The sequence below is a fragment of the Heterodontus francisci genome, chromosome 4 (genome assembly GCF_036365525.1).
Source record: "Heterodontus francisci isolate sHetFra1 chromosome 4, sHetFra1.hap1, whole genome shotgun sequence".
NCBI classification, from domain to species: Eukaryota; Metazoa; Chordata; class Chondrichthyes; order Heterodontiformes; family Heterodontidae; genus Heterodontus; species Heterodontus francisci.
Window position 1 is genome coordinate 138157559 of NC_090374.1, and position 19272 is coordinate 138176830.

General features: G+C 45.7%; 1 protein-coding gene across 2 annotated transcripts in view; it reads right to left on the reverse strand.

Annotated features, from left to right (window-relative positions):
* Positions 1-19272, reverse strand: part of LOC137369267 (zinc finger protein GLIS3-like) — a 927786-nt gene that overhangs the window by 69053 nt on the left and 839461 nt on the right. For both annotated transcript variants that reach the window (XM_068030232.1, XM_068030233.1), the window contains exon 9: positions 18441-18622. In XM_068030232.1, coding sequence (XP_067886333.1) covers positions 18441-18622 — 182 coding nt within the window. The remainder of the gene's footprint in view (positions 1-18440; positions 18623-19272) is intronic.

Sequence of the window (19272 nt, forward strand, 5' to 3'; positions counted from 1 at the left end):
TTACAATGACGACATTTTTGTGTAGAAAATAATTGATGCATTTGAATTGGCATGAGCCAAACCATCTGCTACATTTCAATATCAGCAGAAACTGCAGCATAAAAGAATGTCATATGTGACAGAATATTCCCAAAACTATAAAAGACACACCACAAAGGATGAATTGGTATTATGCTGCAGGTTTGCAATCTATGGGGGGAATTGTAACTCCGAAAAAAAGGTGGGCTGGGTGGAATGTAAAAATGTAAAAAATATGAAATCTGCCCACAACACACCCACTTTCAGTTTTAACAAAGGCAGGATGGGGGAGGGGGTGCTGCATCTGTTGTGGGTAACCAACCCGCTAACAAGAGGCAGGTTGGTCATTTAAATATTGTAATGAGCTGTATACCTCAGAATCAACCATTTTAAATTTAATCCTGTCCGATTGGGTTTCCCAGGCCTCAGGAAACATGTTGGCTAAAAGTAGGCATGGGCCACTGGATCTAGGCAGCAAGTGTATTTCCACTTACCTGTTGGATCCAGTTTACCTGCTTCACCCCCTGCGATCTGACACCCCCTCAACCCTTCCAACCTCACCTGCCCGGCCTTTTTGATCTCCTTCATGACTCTTCCATTCTCCCCCATGAGGTCTCCGACCTCCTGCACCACCGACCTTTCTGATCTCCCCTTGGACTCTTCAGATGTCCCTTTCAACTCTTACAATCTGCTCCTCACCTTGAGATCCTCAATCTCCTCCTAAGGCCTCCGATTCCTTACCCCACCCCCCCCCCCCCCCTCAGGTTCCTGGCTGTGGCCTGGCACCGAAGGCTTCCCTGCCTGACAACCAGCCTGCCTCTCAATCTGGTTGGCTACGGCCGGGATATGGAAGTGAAAAATGCTAATCAGGTCCAGGTTTCCCTACCACCAAACAGTATCCTCTTCCCGATTCTCTCTCTGCCTTCAAACTAATATCCATCCCTATGTATGATACAGATATGGAAAGCTGGCATAGTGCAGAAAGGCAGACTTTGACAAAAACACTTCATGAAATGACCATGTCAAGTTTCATTACATCACACAATGGGCTGAACTCTGTGCAGCTGGAGAGGGCGCCGATACTGGGCCAGAAAGGCAAGGGGACCCCACCTCGGCTGTTTGGGGGACTCCTGGCTGCATTTTATGATGCACGGGCAATTAACTGCCAGGTGCTAGGGGACGGGGATCCTTTCTCCAAGAGCTACTGGCCAATCAGAGGGCTGGCAGGTCAGCAGGCCCCAGAAGTGCCACTGGGAGTAGTGGCCGCTGTTGGTAATACAGGAGGCACAGGACCAGAAGCAGGGCTGAAGCCCCAGAGAGGAGATAAGTGGGGCGGGCTTGCCAGTGCCAGTCAGGCAGGTCCTGGTGAGGGGTGGGGGTAGTGGGTTGTTGAGAGCAATGGGTGGGGTGTTGGCACAGGGGTGGCCTTTGCTGCTGGAGGCTCTCGATGGGCTACAGATTGCCCAAGCAGGAAGGCCCCCACTCCACCAGACCACAGGGAGGCTCCCTGATATTACTGGGCGACCTCTGAACATGGCTCTGTTAAAATGCCAGCAACAGCAGGATGAGGCCCTTAAGCAGGCAATTAATTGGCCTTTGGCCAAGAAGGCTGTCCTTGGCCTTCCCCACCACTGACTAAATTGAATTGCATCGGGAAGGCGACAGGCACTCCACCCCTCCTTTCCCTCACAATTTTATGGGTCCCCATGCCACCCTGCCCATCCCGAGAATGCTGATAAAATTCAGCCCTATGTATTAAGATCTCAACCAAACACCTTTCCAATGTTCCATTTACTACTATAAATATTGAAATTCGGATAACTTCACACTCCTGGTAGCGAGCCTCATGTTTTGGAAATCTGGTTTGGGTGTGCACTGCACATGATCATCTGGCCATTTTTCTTTGGAGAATCATGTCCAACAGGTTTCAGAATTTGCAAAATGCACATTCCAAGGGATGTGCTGGAGAATGGGACATGGGATGTGAAAGTATTGGGGGAAATTGAAAGGTATAAAAGAAGTAAGGGAGTGGGTGTTGTGGTGTGGTGGTGGTGGGAAAATGTTGCTGGGGTTTAAGCATTTTGGGAAGGCAGTGGTAGGGTATGGAAGTAATAGTGTTGGATTTTGCGATCAGGGAATAGTGTGTTGGGATGGGGGAATATTAGGAGGGGGCTTCTGGATTGTGGCAGTGGGGTTGTGGTGTGCTGCTTGGATCTGGGGATGGAGTCCTGGGGTATGGGAGCACTTGGTTGTGTGGTGGGGGGGCTGGTCTGGAAGAGCTAGGGGGAGGTTGCAGGATCTGCCAGCACTTGCAAAGTTTGTGCTAAGGTGTGGTAAAATTGGGATTGCTAGTGTAAGGTATAATGGAGGGGTGGGGGAACAGAAGCCGGTGCTATGGGGGACTCACAAAGTAATAGGGTGTTTTGTTGTTGGGTGTAGTGGAGGGGAAAGGCATAGATACTGGGGTAGATGCAGGAGCAGCAAAGTGTGGCAGAAGGAAGTGGTCAGGCAGCAGGAATTAATCTGGAGCAGCTTGAAGAGTCAGGATGGTTGGGAGCACAAGTGGCAAGATGTAGCACAACAGAGTGGGAAAAGTCAGGGACACTCAGCGCAGCAGTACTGAGAGGGTTTAGAGGGTTGTGGGGGGGAGAAAGGCATGGGTATTCAGAGTGTGTGTGATTGTGGCATTAGAGAGAGGCAGTAGGACAGAGCGATGAGGAGGGAAAGGCATGGATGCTCAAGTGGGTGGGTGTGAAGACAAGGTTAGAGGATAATTCTTCTGCTCCCTCCTGTAGGACATTCCCATGCTTTACTGGAAGACCCTATTTTGTTTAACAGTAAAGCAACCTGATTAAATAATATAAGGTTTTCAATGACCCCTGCACTTACAAAAGTTGGGTTCCTGCTGTGAGTTTAAGTGCTTTTACAAACTTTGAGAGAACTCAAAGCTGGTTGCTGTTCACATTGAGAATCTGGCTTTTGCTATTACTGGAACTGGGGTTTGGAGTATAGAAAATAAGGTAGGCAGCATAAGGTCTGGGATCATGGTATGGATTCTGGTGATGAGTTAGGATTCCAGGGTCATGGTAGGATGATGGGAGCTACAGTAAGGGCTTGATGTCTGCCAGTGGAAGGGTACAGATAGCTGCAGTGTTGCCACCCAACAATGCACGGTAAAATCAAATAGGAAATGCCACACTTAGTAAGACTAGACTCCTAAATTGAACAGGAACTGACTGCTTTTCAAAACGTTATTTTTTAAAAATATGCTCAAAGCATTCAAGGAACTTGAAGCCTGTTCCTGCTCCAAGCGGAAACACGGCACTAGGATCAAGAGGAGCAAGAGGCTAAAATTGAGTCAGAGTTTAATTGTTTGGCCTGGGAACTGCGTACGATGAGGTAAGATCAATCAGTTTAATTCTATTTTTAGTTTCAAGTCAGAATTCAGGATTAAAGCCTTGACTTTACCTTGAGGCAGGAGTATGAGAGGCAGAGGCTGGGGTTGGTAGGAATCACCCATGACCAGTGCTGGTGTGAGGTCCATAAGGACTTGCAGTCCTCATTAAAATGATCAAAGTCTGACTCCTGGCCAACCCAGTATGAATGGCAAGGTGGTATTTTGGGTGGCAGCTGTCAGAATATGGTCTCTGAGATAAGAAAGCTTAGAGGGGAGATGAGGAAACATTTTTTCACCCAGTGGGTGTTGGGGGTCTGGAACTCACTGCCTGTCAGGGTAGTAGAGGCAGAAACCCTCAACTCATTTAAAATATGCACCTCAGGTGCTGTAACCTGCAGGGCTACGGACCAAATGCTGGAAAGTGGGATTAGGCTGGGTGGCTCATTTTTCGGCCGGCACAGATACAATGGGCCTAGTGGCCTCTTTCTGTGCTGTAAACTTTCTATGATTCTATAAGTTAATTTGTCAGGGAGGAGATGGAGACAATCATGACTGGGAGAGGGGTTGAGAAGCTGAGGCCAGAAGAGACTGTTGTAATTGGCAGTAAAATTTGCATTGGGGTGCAAATGAGGTTATTAGACCTCAATATTTAAATATTAATGAGGCCCTTGCCTGTCTGTGGTGGGCAGCCCTGATACTGTCAAAAATCTGGGAGTTAAGATGACAGTGGGTACAAAGGGGTCAGGAACACAGTGGGCAATGTCTACCATTTAACTTTCCACCTGCCCTATTTACACAAGGCAGGCTGGGTTATAATTGGGCCCTAAATTAGATTAGATTAGATTAGAGATACAGCACTGAAACAGGCCCTTCGGCCCACCGAGTCTGTACCAACCATCAACCACCCATTTATACTAATCCTACACTAATCCCATATTCCTACCAAACATCCCCACCTGTCCCTATATTTCCCTACCACCTACCTATACTAGTGACAATTTATAATGGCCAATTTACCTATCAACCTGCAAGTCTTTTGGCTTGTGGGAGGAAACCGGAACACCCGGAGAAAACCCACGCAGACACAGGGAGAACTTGCAAACTCCACACAGGCAGTACCCAGAATCGAACCCGGGTCCCTGGAGCTGTGAGGCTGCAGTGCTAACCACTGCGCCACTGTGCCGCCCCCATGTCTGGCTTTCTTTCTGTCTTTTTTAAGTACAATTGTTAAGGCTAGTTTTAAAGTTCGAGGTTGCTGACCTTCAGACTCCTGTGTTAGTGTGGTAGTTTCTATCATTAGGAAAATTTCTCTGTAAAATCCAAGTCACTGCCTTTTTACTTTAACAATAACTGTTGAAAGAAATTTGTCTATGACTCAATTAGCAGCAAGAAATTTGCCTGGAATAAATTTCCCTATAATTCATCGTGACAGAGAAATATGATACAAATATGATATGATGGTTAGGAAATGTGTGCACGTATGGGGCTGAATTTTATCAGCCCGTCGTGGATCCTGGTGGTGCACCCGGAAGTGGGCGCCGTCACCGCTCGTCTCGAATCATGCGCTTGTCGGCCCATTTGAATACAGGAGACGTGGGGCCCGTTAGCAGGTGGCGAGATACCAATGGCGTCATCAGCGGGGACGAACGCAAGTGCTGGCACCATATTTAGAAACACTGCCAGGCCTGCTTAAACTGCTGCTTCACTGCTTTGCCTTTATTCTGTTTTGCTTTTTCTGCTGCTGTGCTGCTGAACTCCCTGCCTGGAGTCCCTCTGCTGCTGCACTACTGACCAAGGCTTCAAAAGGCCAAGAGCAGTCTGGAAGCCAAGAGGGAACATGACAGATGCAAGACATTGGGTAGCCCCATGGTTCAGAGATGGAGATTCTCTTCCAGGCTCCAGGGGAGAGGCGGGAGGTCCTCTTTCCAAAGGATGGCAAGAAGATGTCCTCCTGCCTGACCAAGCAAACCTGCATGGAGATCATAGAGCAGGTCAGCAGCCGTGGCACCATATGCAACTGGGTCCAGTGCAGGAAGAGAGTCAAAGATCTACTTTGTTCTGCCAAAGTGAGTGCTCCATACCTCTCTCCTCTTTGGGTGTGCATGTGGCTACATGGGAGGCAGCGCGACATGGTGAGGGAGTCACCATAAAGGCGATGGCAAAGGGTGTTAGGCATCACCATATCTTGGCAGATGCATTTTGCCGACAAGTCACCTTCTTTCTCAGATCGCCCCATTACGTCCCTTGACAGCAGGCGTGGGGAGGTACCATGTAGGAAACCCCGTCAGGAGCACGAGGGGCTGCCACTAGCATAACTGCTGTTGCTCTTCCTGTGAAGTCTAACTATGTTCCTCTTTTGCCTTGCAGGACAAACGGACCCATAATGCCAGGCAGACCTCAAGGACTGGTGGAGGGGTTGCTGATATCCAGCCTCTTTCCACAGCTGAGGAGGGGGGACTGGAGCTAGCAGGGCCCCAGGGCAGCTGCTTAATAGTGGATGGTGAGACTGGAGTCTCCGCGGAAATGAGTGAGGATTGTCTTCATTTGTCATCCACCACACTCCTGGAGATCCACAGAGCGCATGGTTGGCATGACAAGATCTGCAGAACACATTTGTGTTCTCTCATGTCGTCGTGTGCAGGAGGCTCCAGCTGAAGGGGAACAGCCATCAAACTCTAAGGAGGAGCTGAGAGAAGATGCACCATCACATGACTCTCCTGCATCTTCCACCAGCGCAGATAGAACATAGAACATAAAACATAGAACAGTACAGCACAGTACAGGCCCTTCGGCCCATGATGTTGTGCCGAACCTTTAACCTACTCTAAGATCAAACTACCTACATACCCTTCATTCTACTATCATCCATGTACCTATCCAAGAGTCGCTTAAATGTCCCTAATGTATCTGCTTCTACTACCACCGCTGGCAGTGCATTCCACACACCCACCACTCTCTGTGTAAAGAACCTACCTCTGACATCTCCCCGAAACCTTCCTCCAATCACCTTAAAATTATGCCCCCTGGTGATAGCCCTTTCCGCCCTAGGAAAAAGTCTCTGGCTATCCACTCTATCTATACTTTCACCTCGGTGAATTTCCGCTTGACTTTAGAATCATGGTCACAAGTTAGTGCGAGCACCATACATGTGCCGAAGCAGCTGACTGAGGCTGTTACAGCCGAGGCCACTGACAGTCAGAGGACTGTGGGTGTCCAGGCCCATGTTGAACCTCAGGATGATGATAAACCTCTGGTGTCGACAACACAGGATATTTTGGAGTTGCAGAGAGAGGTAAGGTAACATCTGGCAGAGCTGCCAGAGGCCATGTGCACCCATGAGTAGATGATGGAGGAGTCCATCCATGCCATGAGTGCTACCAAGTCTCAGGCGTGTGAGCACATGGCTTCCTCCATCGAGAGGTTGGCGACCCTCATGAAGAGCCAGATCCTAGAAATGTACACAAACCTGCACACCATCGCCTTGGCCATGAGCTCAACGCAGCAGTCGCAAGGCGAGAGAAGGATGAGGCATCTGGAGTCTTTTCCAGCTCCTCGTCCTCTTCTAGCCAGCAGGGAGATTCAAGTGAGCCTTGAAAGGAGGGAGGAGGAGAGGCTGACCTCCGGAGCTGGGGATTCTCCTCAGGGCGCTCTGAGTGTGGATAGCGGCTCCTCAGCCCCTCCGCCAGTGATCACAGATTCAGTAGCCGTAACGCCTGAGGAGAGTCCTGCACTTGTGCAGGAAACCCTCAGGCAGCCGGGGCCCTCCAGTCCTCAGGCACTCAGACGACAACTGCCAAAGTCATCCCAGGCCAAGGGGCAGCATGATCAGCAGCCTGTCTCCAGCCCAATGTAGAAGCACTTGTAAACTTTTAAAGAAAAACATCCAGACACACTTGGGGTTTCAAGGGTGTTTGACATTTGCCATTTGTATCATGTTATAAAGCTCTATCGTTATTAAAGTTCACATTTATGGTTAAAAAATGCTTATTCTTTTATGTCTTTTATGTGAGATGCTGCCTTCATCCTTCCTCCCTCATTGAGCTGCCAGTGTAGGCACAACCCTCCTTTGATAAGTGTCTCAAATGTGCCAGAGCACATAGTTAAGCTGGGCGCTGGGCATGGAATCCAGACAGAAAGGAGGCGACAGACTGAATGCACTGAGGTGAGTCTTTATTGAGTTCACTCTGAATGGCCATCATGGTGGCTGGAAGTGTGTAAGTATGAGTCTAACTCTTGCCTCCTTGGTCTCCAGTACAAGGGGTTCAACATCCAGTGCTGCCTGCTCATTACTCTTCTCTGCGTCCTCCTCGTCGGTTGAGGATGGCGATCAATCATGTCCTCTTCAGGCAAGGCCTCCCCCATCTGCAGTTCTAGATTGTGCAGAGCACAACAGACCACCATGATATGCAAGACCCTCGCTGGGGCATACTGCAGGCCTCCACCTGATCTATCGAGGCAGTGGAATCTCATCTTCAGCAACCCAATGGCCTGCTGAATGGTTGCTTGGGTAGAGCCGAGGCAAGTGTTCTCTGCTGCAGTGAGAGGGTTCCTCACAGGGATCAGTAGCCATGCCTTCAATGGATATCCCTTGTCCCCAAGAATCCATCCCCGAAGGCGAGCAGGGGGCATATAGTCGCTGGTCCTCTTGAACAGGGCATTGGTCACCTTCTTGATACAGATGGGGCTGCTGCTTGGGAGACCCCACACATGTCCCTGGTGGATCCCTGGAAAGATCCAGACATGTAAATGTTTAGTGCCACGGTGATCTTTAGGGCCACAGGCATAAGGTGACCACCGAGTACTATATGTCGCAACTCATTCTGCAGCATGGTGCATAAGTCAGTGATGGCCTCCCTAGAGTGTGGCAGCCATCGCTGACACTGCTACTCAGACATTTAGAGGTAGTTGAGTTGAGTTTGGTATACTCTCTGGAGCAGGTGGACCCTTCTTGGTCTTGGACATGGCCAGCTGCCATCGCTCTCCTTGTGGAGCTTGGTGGGCAGGTGCAGCTGCCTCCTGGCCCTCCCACTGTCACCGGAGCTGCATCATGCCAATGGTGTCCACAAAGCCAGGGTGTATGAGATCCATGCCAGGTGATCATTAGGCCTCCAGAGTGCTGTCCTTGCAGAGATGACCTTGCCTTGGCATCTTTGCCTTTGCTACTTGCTTCGGCTTACGTACAAATGGCCCTCAGTGTCCCCTGTTGCTGAGAGCCAGGCCAACACCCAGAGGTATGGTCCCCCGACTCTATCACCCAGAATTATGGCCACACGACCCTCTCACCCAGTAGTATGTTCACCCGGTACTGCCACTGATATCAAGCCCACTCGGCACTGGCACCTGAGAACAAGCCCACCTGGTGCTGCCACCCGATACCAAGCCCCCGTGTAGAGTGCTGCAGGCCCACAATTGTCTTTCTCCCTGCTCTTACCCTATTGAGTGCTCATCATGGCTGTCTCCCCGTCGCAGCACTGAGGCTTTGCCTCAGCACCGCCATCTTTCAATGGCCGGGGATCTGAAGGCACGTGGGGGCCGCCCGTCATCCACGTAATTCCAAGCCTCCCATTGAATCACAATCAATTGCACGCTAATGTATTACAATAACCCCTTCAGTAATTCAAATGGCTGCCCCATCATGCCTGTGCGGCAAAGCCGCATTGGAGCTTTCCTGCCGCTGACTAAATCCGAGACCGGGTCACTACGTTGGATTTCCGGGCAGGTGCGTCCGATATAATTCTCCGGTCCCCCGAGCTTCCATTCCCACTTCAAACGGTCTCAGAAAATGCTGTTTTCATTCTCTGACTCGTGGATTTCCTGTGTCACTGTTCACCGAAGTAGGAACATAGGGGATAAATATCTATCTTCATCACATAGGCAACATAGCAGAGTAGATTGCTTATCCATACAGAACCCTTCCAATTTTCATTCTATTGAATTCAATGTAGTGACAATTGGACAGATTCTAAAATGGGCAGTTAATCTGTTCTGCCAGATTACTGGCCATATAGTGAAGACAAAAATTTATATTGCATGCTATCTCTCATGCTCATCTTTGTTTGGATTCGTGCTTCTTTATCCGTTCCTCTATTGTTGCGGTCTTTCTAACTTTCTCAAGTTTGTTGCTTCTTTCTCTTCATTTGTCTTTTTGTTTTGGGTTGTGGGTGAGAGATGGTGTATGGTGAGGTGTGTGAGGGAAAGTGAGGTAGCAAGGCCATTCTTGGTGTTGGGTTTGGGGTTCTGGGTAGTGGTAGAAAATAAAGTAGCATAAGAGGCCAGAAAATTGTAGATGGGATATGTTGGGTGTGCTGAGGGATCCAGCCAAGCATTCAAGGCTATTTTGGATCAGGTGTGGGTAGGAATCCAGACAGAGTGAAAAGTGGCTTTCAAGTCATGGGGGCATGTATTCAGCTAGAGTGCAGGGAGGCCGAGGAAGGCAATATGAAGGTGTTCAAAATCATGGGGGATCTGGACAGAATAGATAGGGAGAAACTGTTCCCATTAATGGAAGGTTCAAGAACCAGAGGACACTAATTATAGATGAATAGCAAAAGAACCAAAGGTGACATGAGGAAAAATTTATTTTTGCAAAGCGTATAGTTAGGATCTGGGAGGCACTGCCTGAGGGGATAGTGGAGGCAGATTCAAACGTGGCTTTCAAAAGGGAATTGAATAATTATCTGAAGATAAAATGTATGCAGGGCTACAGGGAAAAGGCAGGGGAGTGGAACTAGCTGAGTTGCTCTTGTAGAGAGCGGCATAGACACAACAGGCCGAATGGCCTCCTTCTGTGCTGTAACCATTCTATGATTCTATGAAAGGAATGGATTTCCAGCTGTTTTGCTGCACATCTATTGTGCAGTGCGATGCTCTGCCAGCTCATCTCACCTAATGCCTTGCTTTCTCTGCTGCTGCTTCATAGTAGCCCCATAATATTGTGACACCTATCCATTCGTCTTCTGACCATCCCATCATAATATTCTTTCCTAGCTTCACTTTATTATTGCCTTATGCCACTTTCTTCAATGTCTGCTGTTTCACAAACACTCATTTCCAATATGGAATTCTATTACCCACCTCCACTGGCTGCATCCTGTCACATTCCCAATTCTACAGAATGTCTTGCCCTTTTCACTCTGCATCTACTGCGGCAACACCTCTCTGACCATTATCTCATCCTGTTAAATCCCTCCCTACCCTGTATTCACTTTGTGAGCCCAGGTTATTCCATGACTGCTGCATTCTTCAAATGATGCATTCTGAAAACTGCGAATCTGGCAGCTTTTTTAAAAAAGCTAAAACCCCTCAGACTCTATCATGTTCTGCCTTTCGTTACCAGTCATATGTATTGCATTGATTCCCTCCAGCTACTAGCTTACGTCTATCAATTTAATCCCTATGGTTGCTATATCCTGATTCCACCTCTCTCCCTAGTTATCTATATATATTGACAAAAAAGAAATTTCTTACAACTGCATACACTTCCTGCATCATACTTTCTTACTAGCATATTTAAAAAAAAATTCTTGTCATACTTGCGATACTTAGTGATAACTGAAGTCACTCCTGAAGTAACAACTGTTTAAATTACTTTTAATGGAGTCACTTTGTCATTGTTGTTAAAATTTCTATTTTAGCTGCCATTACCTTTTAGTCCTTCCCTACTGGCGGCATCTGTTATCTCTTCTCTGTTACCTCTTCTCTGTTACCCCATCACTTCCCATTCCACCTGCCACTCACCATTGCTTCTCACTCCTTTTTCTCAATAAGCCTTTTGTCCTGCCCCCCCCATTCATTTCCATACCCTCACCCAATCCACCTTCCTTGATTGACAATCCCCATTATATCATGACTCATCATTTCTTCTTTCCATCCTGGATCTGCGATACTATCTCCAGCAGCATGATTAAAGGGTATAAGTAGCAGAATAGTAGACTGATTTTTGAAACCGGGTCTGCAATAGTGAGAAGCTCTGAAGTGGAGTAGGGGTAGATTGTTGGAACACAAAGTAGGAAGTTAGTGAGAAGGTGGGTTGCAGGGCTATGGGGAAAAGGCAGGGGAGTGGCACTAGATGAGTTACTCTTGCAGAGTGCCAACATGAAGATGACGGGCTGAATGGTCTCCTTTTGTGCTGTAACCATTCAATGATTCGTGATATTTGTTTAGCGGGTAATTTTTGGAATGGGCCTGTAACAGTAGAAAGTCTTGAAGAGCAATGGAACTAGATTTTGGAGTGAAGGTCCTGCAGGACTAGCGAATGGAAGTGGGCCTGTTGGATCAAGCAGCAGCAATATGGGGCCAGATGTTATGCTGGTCTTTTGGTGAATGGCAGGAGGAACACTGGGGGTGCAGCCCACAGGAGAGCTGGGGAAAATTTGAGTAAAATTGTGCGCCAAGGAAAAGGTGAAAGGTGTGGGAAGGATAGAAATTCCATTAAATAGAAATTTGAAATGCACTTACCTGACTTGGGAAATGGCTAAAAGGTGAAATAACAAGTGGGTGGAATTAGGTGACATGTCAACACTAAGAAAGTACTAAAGCAATGACAGGTATAATGTGAGAGATTTATTAACTTCTACTGAACAGCTTCTACATATACAGTTTGGTTCGGGGGTGGGGACGGGGTGTAGTGGTGGTGAAGATTGCCAAGTGTATGCAAGAAATAAGTTTCACAAGAAAATATCTTGATACTATAACAATGATATAAATTGAAAAAGAAGATATTTTCAATGTGATTTTATTCACCATCTCAAACTATACTTACAAAACTTAAAATAATTTTCTTAAAAGCACCTGAACTGGCACCTGAACTGTTGAGCAGCGAATGCTTGCTTTGGAATGTTCAAAATAATAATAAAAAATTGTAGATGGCAGCAGGAAAAATTGTTTTCACTATATTTTTGTGCGAAGTACAACACAACACCAGACAATAGTGAAGACTGAAGAACAATTTCTAATTCTCAGACTTTGGCCAGATTTATTTTTAAGGTACAGAAATGTTGCTGCAATCTTCAAAGAGTTACTGCATGAAAATGTGAGATGAGGCTGACAAAGCCCATGAGTAATGCCTTTAGAAAGACATTATGAACATTTAAAAGCCTTCTATTCTTCTTTTGAAGAAAACACAGCTGCAAAACACAAGTAGTTTATGGAGTACATACGACAGTCAATCTTGGACTGATTTCATGACTGCTTGCTATTTAAGCACTAACACTTGGAGATTCACATAGGCTTCCAAGACATCCAGTCTTCAGCAGGGAAACTGTTTACTGCTCTTTGTTGAAAAGGCATGTTGGCTATGGAGCTGTTCTCGCCTGGTACAGCCAATTTAAACTAAACTGACAAGTTTAAGACTGCACATTGAGATAGATAAATGTCACTATTGTTTGGTACCAGATTGAGCTGAAAGTTCAGTGACCATGGCTACAGCTCTTTAAATCATTCTAAACAAACTGGAACAGCAAGGTAGTGAACTGCAGGAGATGGTGACTGTTAGAACTGGCTTCCCACAGCCACCTGATATTATGAAATAAACCAAAACTGATGAAGCAGCACCATTGTGCTCTTTTTAATGCATTTTGTTGAGACAACTAAGGATGATTAAAATTTTTGTCCGTGCATGGGTTGTAAAGCTCATCTCTAAACTAATAAACTGTTGAAAGACATACATCTTCCCAAGCTCAACATTGTGTGATTTGCTGTGCACGGGAACTATAATTTTGTATTTATATGGCTATAATTTTCATGAGGTGAACAAATGACTAAAATTCAACTATTGATTATAAAATAAGTAAAGGATTTACCATTGTAGTCGATCAGATATCAAAATTCCTAAGCGATCACAATATAAGTTATCTGGACCAGACCACATGGAAAGTAATCTCAGTATCATTACCAAATTTCTTGGTTTTAGTTTTTTTTTTAAATCACCTAAATTCTGTTCATAGAATTATGGGCTGTGAAATTGGGTTCCCTAATACCACTGGTGGCGATGCTCCAGAAGTCCTGATGTGAAAAAATTATGTGGGCAGCTCATCAGGCCACGATGGCATGGCCCGTGCGGTGCCCCCATGCTGGGAAGAGTGCTAGTGCAGGGCATGCTCTGCATGCGCCAGAAGCTTTTGCAGTGGGCAGATCGTGATGTCAAACAGATGTTCCAGTTGATTTGACACGTTTTGGAAACTTGGACTGCGCAGATCCAGGGAATACCTGTGCTAATTACACATAGCTGAACAAAGGCAATTAGGGATGGGCAATAAATACTGGCCTAGCCATAGACGCCCACATCCCATGAATGAATCAAAAAAAAGCGGTCAGCTGCACAAGGAACCCACCCCCAACTAGCGCTATTCAAAGGCCCAATCATCCAACTTGCAGGCGAAATGTTTTTGACTTACTTCTGCTCTGACAGAGTTTATGGAAATACGATGGAGTGTTTACAGAAGTGTTGTGGTGAGTTTCTGGATTTGGCAGTGAGTGTTGCTGCATCCAAACAGGGAGAGCAGAGATGTTTTGTCACCTGTCCATACAAAGACTGCAGCAGTTCTGGGGGCGTAGTTACAATGCCTCGGGATCTGCAACATGACAGAGAAATGGAATAGAGGCTACAAAGAGAGGAAGCTCCATGCAGAGGGAGGAGGAGGAGAGTTCTGCACGGAAGGCCCTACACACCAAGGGTCTTCAGGGAGCACTTTACTTACCTCCACCTCAGCTCGGAGCAATGCTTGAAGCACCTGAGATTCACCAAGAACTGTGCCACCTCCTTTAGCAGGAACTGCAGCTTCACAGCAGGCCAAGGGCAACACTGCCAGTGGCCATCGCGGTCACCATCGCTCTAAACTTCTACACGACCAGACCCTTCCAGGCAGGAGCAGGCAATCTTATGAACATATCCCAGAATGCCAGCCATCACTGTATCTGAGAGGTGATGGAGGCCCTGTATGTGAGGAAAGCAAGTTCATCATTTTCTCTGTAACTGGAGAGAAGCAGAATGAGTGGGCAAGTAACTTTGCCAGGATAGTGGAATTCCCAATGATGCAGGGAGCCACCGACTGCCGCACATGGCTCTGCAGGCTCCACATGTCAATGGGGCAATGTACTGGAACTGTAAAGGGTTCTTCTCTATTAATGTACAGTTGGTGTGTGTCCATGCCCAAACCATCATTTTGGTGAATGGCCGCTATTCTGGCAGCAGACACAATGCCTTCATCCTGAAGCGGTTTGCCATTCCTACCACTTTTGGATCACCACAAACCAGTGGCTGGCTGCTTGGAAACAAGGAATACTTCTGTACACATGGCTGATGACCGCTTGCCGCTCTCTTTCCGCCACCTGACCGCACAAGGACAATGGGCATGCAATGAGAGCCATGTTGCTGCTGGAAACATAGTGGAGCAGACCACTGCCATTCTTAAGCAGATGGGGAAAAAAGGTTCTTCAACAGTAGAACGGTCGTAGTCTAATCCAGAAGTCAGAATTGTTGCTTTCCTACTCCAGCTATAAATTTCTACAATTAACAACTTGCAAACACTTTTTAATGAATCAATTTGGCTTTTTAGAATTTTTTGAGGGATAAAAGATTGTAGCAGTCTAACTTCCCTTCCTTCAGTTTAAATAATCAGAGATCTCTGTTTTGGCTTGAATTTTTTTTAGAATTTTGAGAATAACAAATAAACAGACTAAATTCTCTTCCTTCCATTTAAATGGGCTGAGAGTTCTTCTTTTAGGTGCTAACACACATCTGTCTGTCTGTGTCTCCTGTTAGAACAGACTGTTTACACTATCAGCCAGTTCAAAATTGAATTGTAACAATTGTATCTCTCAATGCTCAGTCTGAGTGGCTGTATCCAAGGCAACGAGAATGCACCATTTGAATCACAGTCTCTGAATGGCTGTGTCCAAGGCAATGAGAACGTACTCTTTGACTCAGTCTTTAGAGCTTGCTGCCTTAAAGGCACACTGCATTCTTCCCGGAAAAATAAAACTACAGGATCATAACACAATTAATGGGTAGAAATTTAGTCCAACTGACTGTGCATGAGGCCAATTTTATTTAAACTGACAAAAGCCAAATCTACAATTTTTTTAGTATGAGAATCCAAAGTAAAGTGCCCAGACCTATAGTGCAGTACACCATCAAGTTTGATAGGCAGAAGAGGAAGTAAGTCAGGAAATTATGATTAGATGATGCTAGTCTTAAATTTTATGTTGCATGGAGAAGATTAAAATCTAAAGTCTGAGCAACTGCACTGCAAGGGCATAGAGGTTGTGTTTACTGAGGGCGTGTTATCTGAAAGAAGTTGATGTAGAATAAGTTCATCAGCAGAAGTATATATTGTTGACTGATGAACAGAGAAAATTATTGAAAAGAGTGGGAGAAAGGACTGAACTGTTCGAAATCCCTGTGTTCATAAAAAAAGGGTCAGAGAATGAGCCATCAATTATACCACAGATCAGAATGCTGTGAGAGGAAGCTAGATAGTCATGAAGACAACTTTGGTGAGCTGAAATATGATGGTAACTTGATTAAAAGTGTATTGTGCCAGAACAGGTCAAAGAATACATAGCAAATGTTGAGATTTCACGCTGACAGGGTTCTGGGAGCCCTGTCTGTGTGTCAGTGTTTGCTTTCAGTGCTGCGCCTATGAGAAACCTGTTATGAATCAATGTGATTTTGGCCAATACAAACCACAGGGTGGAATGAACATGAGTTATCTCCACGAAAGGCCAGAGTCCTTTCCATTAACAACAGAAATCAAGCAGGTCAGACAACAAGGGGTGAGGAAAGGGGGAGATTGACTGCATTGAAGAAGGAAGTGTTTTTGTTGTTGAAAGGGAAGATGAAGTGGATTGGACTGGATGGGAAGGGAAAGTCAAGTAAGACAGGAAGGTCAGAAGGTAGTGAGCAGTGGTTTGGGGGTGGAATAGGGAGAAGCAGGAGTGACACTTTTGAGAAGGAGGAAAAGGAGTGCGCGAGAATTAACTGAGGAAGTGAAGAGGGAATTACATAGAATATACAGCACAGAAACAGGTCATTTGGACCAACCAGTCCATGCCAGTGTTATTGCTTCACTTGCACCTCCTCCCATCCTTCCTCATCTAACTCTATCAGCTTAACCCTCTATTTCATTCTCCCTCAGATGTTTATCTAGTTTCCCCTTAAATGCATCTATACTGTTCACCATGTGGTAGCAATTTCCACATTTTCATCATTCTGTTGATAAAGAAGTTTCCTCTGAATTCCCTATTTGATTTCTTGCTAACTATCTTACATTGATGGCCTCTAGATGTGCTCAGAGTGCCAATGTTCACTGAAGTTTGTGGGGGGAATAAACTTTCCAGAGGAACTTAACTTAATTGTTGTCATGTTAACATACAAATTACGTGATGGGTCATTGCACTGTGAAATCGATTTTAACTGCCTGCGCCCAGCAGAAACTGGCAGGAGGGCAGTTGAAATGAGACCCTTACTGTTGTCACTATTCTTCCTGTAGAGTCCTGATTTTAACCTGATCTTTTGAGCAGGAGAACAGGACACTCACAAAGAGGAAGTGCGGCCCTTCTTTAAATACACATATCAGGTATAATGTTATCATTGGTGCCCAATTTGCAATTTTAGTTTGAGGGCCTGAACAGGGGAACAATAATGGCTTACTCATCAGGGCCAGTCCTGCTGAGAGTGGGATTCTGGACTAGAGGAAACCCAGCAGGTAAATCTGAAAAATTTGTTTGAAGTTTTCCTTGTGGACTTGGAGGAGTAGGAATGCTTCACCAGGCCTCAAAAGGAGGCTTTGGGCCTGCCTTGCCGCGGGCTCTGCCACTTTCCTCAATTGCGGCCAGAAAGCCCTTCCCCTGTCCAGAAGCCCCTCCTCTTCCTGATGACCTTCAGAGCCCACCCCCATGGACTATTCACACATGACCTCTGCTGCAGCCTTCTGCCGCTGAACTTACGTTCCCACCTGCAGGCCAGGGATTGGATATGGCTAGGTTCAACAAGGATTCCTGAAAAATTCATGTAAATCAGACCCAGCCATTAAGGTCAGCTGGGCCTCCTCCTGGACTGCCTGGGTTACTTGTCCATTTCTGGCATTACATGTCTCCTTCCCCGTCCTCTGTCTAAAACAGCAGCCAGTGTGTTTTTAAACAAATGAAAGAAAAGTTTGGTAAAATCTGTGTCATGAACGAGGTGCTCTTTTCTAACCAGTTCTTTGCATTTCTAAGAAAGAGCTGGTCTCAAACATTGCAACATCCTGCCCGTTTACAGCCGTCGCTGAAAGTTAAAAGCTGCCCTTGTCCACATTTTCTGTCATTTCTGCTTCAGTTTCCAGAACTTTATTTCTGGAAACAAGGGTCCAACATTGTAAAAAAAATCAAATATCCACAAGTTAAATAATTAGAGGTACTATGGATTGTCAGGCTTATGTTCCTTTTCACTGAATTTGCATGAAGACAGCAAAATCAGTTCTCTCTTGAGGGTTGCCTGATGTTTTAAGCTGCTTCTGAATCCTGTGGCAGCTGCCATTTTCAGCCCCTCCCAGCGATGAGCTCCTGAACTCAGGCAGCAACACCATCAATTGCCTACTGAAAATATGAAAATGTGCCTGACTGAGGAACATTCACTGGGGGGTCAGCACTGATGGCCTCAGGCAGGAAAAAGACCTACCCCACCTATCTTCTGCTGTGGATTGCACAAGGGAGGAAAAAACCAGCTTGTATCTCCTGTCTGTATTTGAATAAATTTCCCTACATGAGGTTTTTTGGAAAAATATTTAACTAATTCTGGTTAAGACCTCCTCAGTTGAAATTCAAACAGTTGTTTCTTATTTTTACAAGTACAGCGTACAAGAAAAAAGTTGCATGTAAATAGACTTGAATTTTGCAGAACCGAGGTTTGCCATTATTGACTGGGAAGGAAAACGGGAAATTGTAAACAGTTTGCAACAGGATATTGTAGAACTTTGCATCCATCGACAAGATTTTCTGTGTGAATTTGAGTGTGCTTTTGCTGTTAGTGTTCCTTATTTCTTACCTTGGACATGGATGCTGCTGGGTTGTGCTGAAGAGGCTGTGATTGGTGGGTAGGGTTTGAGGTGGGATCCTGAAAACTGCTGTATTTGGGGTGGCTGTGGTGTCCTTCTGTGCATCAAGGGAGGAGGTGCTGCAATTCTCCTGGGACTGATGTGATGAGGAGAAGGAGCTGAGGCTGCAAATCTGCCAGACAAATCAGAATTGACACAATGGCATAAATTGACAGTATCACAGTACAAAATTGTCCCTTATATATGAGGGACCCAATTCCCGTTTAACATGGATTTTAAAAAGAATCATGGGGTATCTTTACTACATTCATTTGTGCTAAAAGTCAAAAGATATCAAAAACAGAACACGCAGCCCTTAGATTTCACATTTGGTTGAGCATCTATGAAACAATTGCAAGTTATTTTGCACTGCAAGAGAATGGTTTCATTTAGTAGTACTTTATGACATTTAACATAGTTCATGAATTACTTATTGAGTTCCTGGCCTGCTGACATTGGTGACTATAGCCATTATTAATAGTCCCACTTGCCCTATAAATGGTTGTGTTGGACAGCTTTCAATCTATGTTTGAGTTTCTCCATTAATCAGAATTTTCCACTGGAAAACTGCAAAACTATTGCTGCTTAAAAAGAACAGTCAATAGTGTTTGACACCACATGGATGCTGTTTCAAAGTCATCACAGATTGCTCCCCTCTGTCCCTCAACTGATAGGAAAAAAATTGTGTTTCTTTGGTCTGCAAAATGTGCAAATTCTGTGACTGAAAAATTTGGTGGAATAATGAATTGTTTGAATTGCCCTTTAACCATCTTCCCTGTTCAG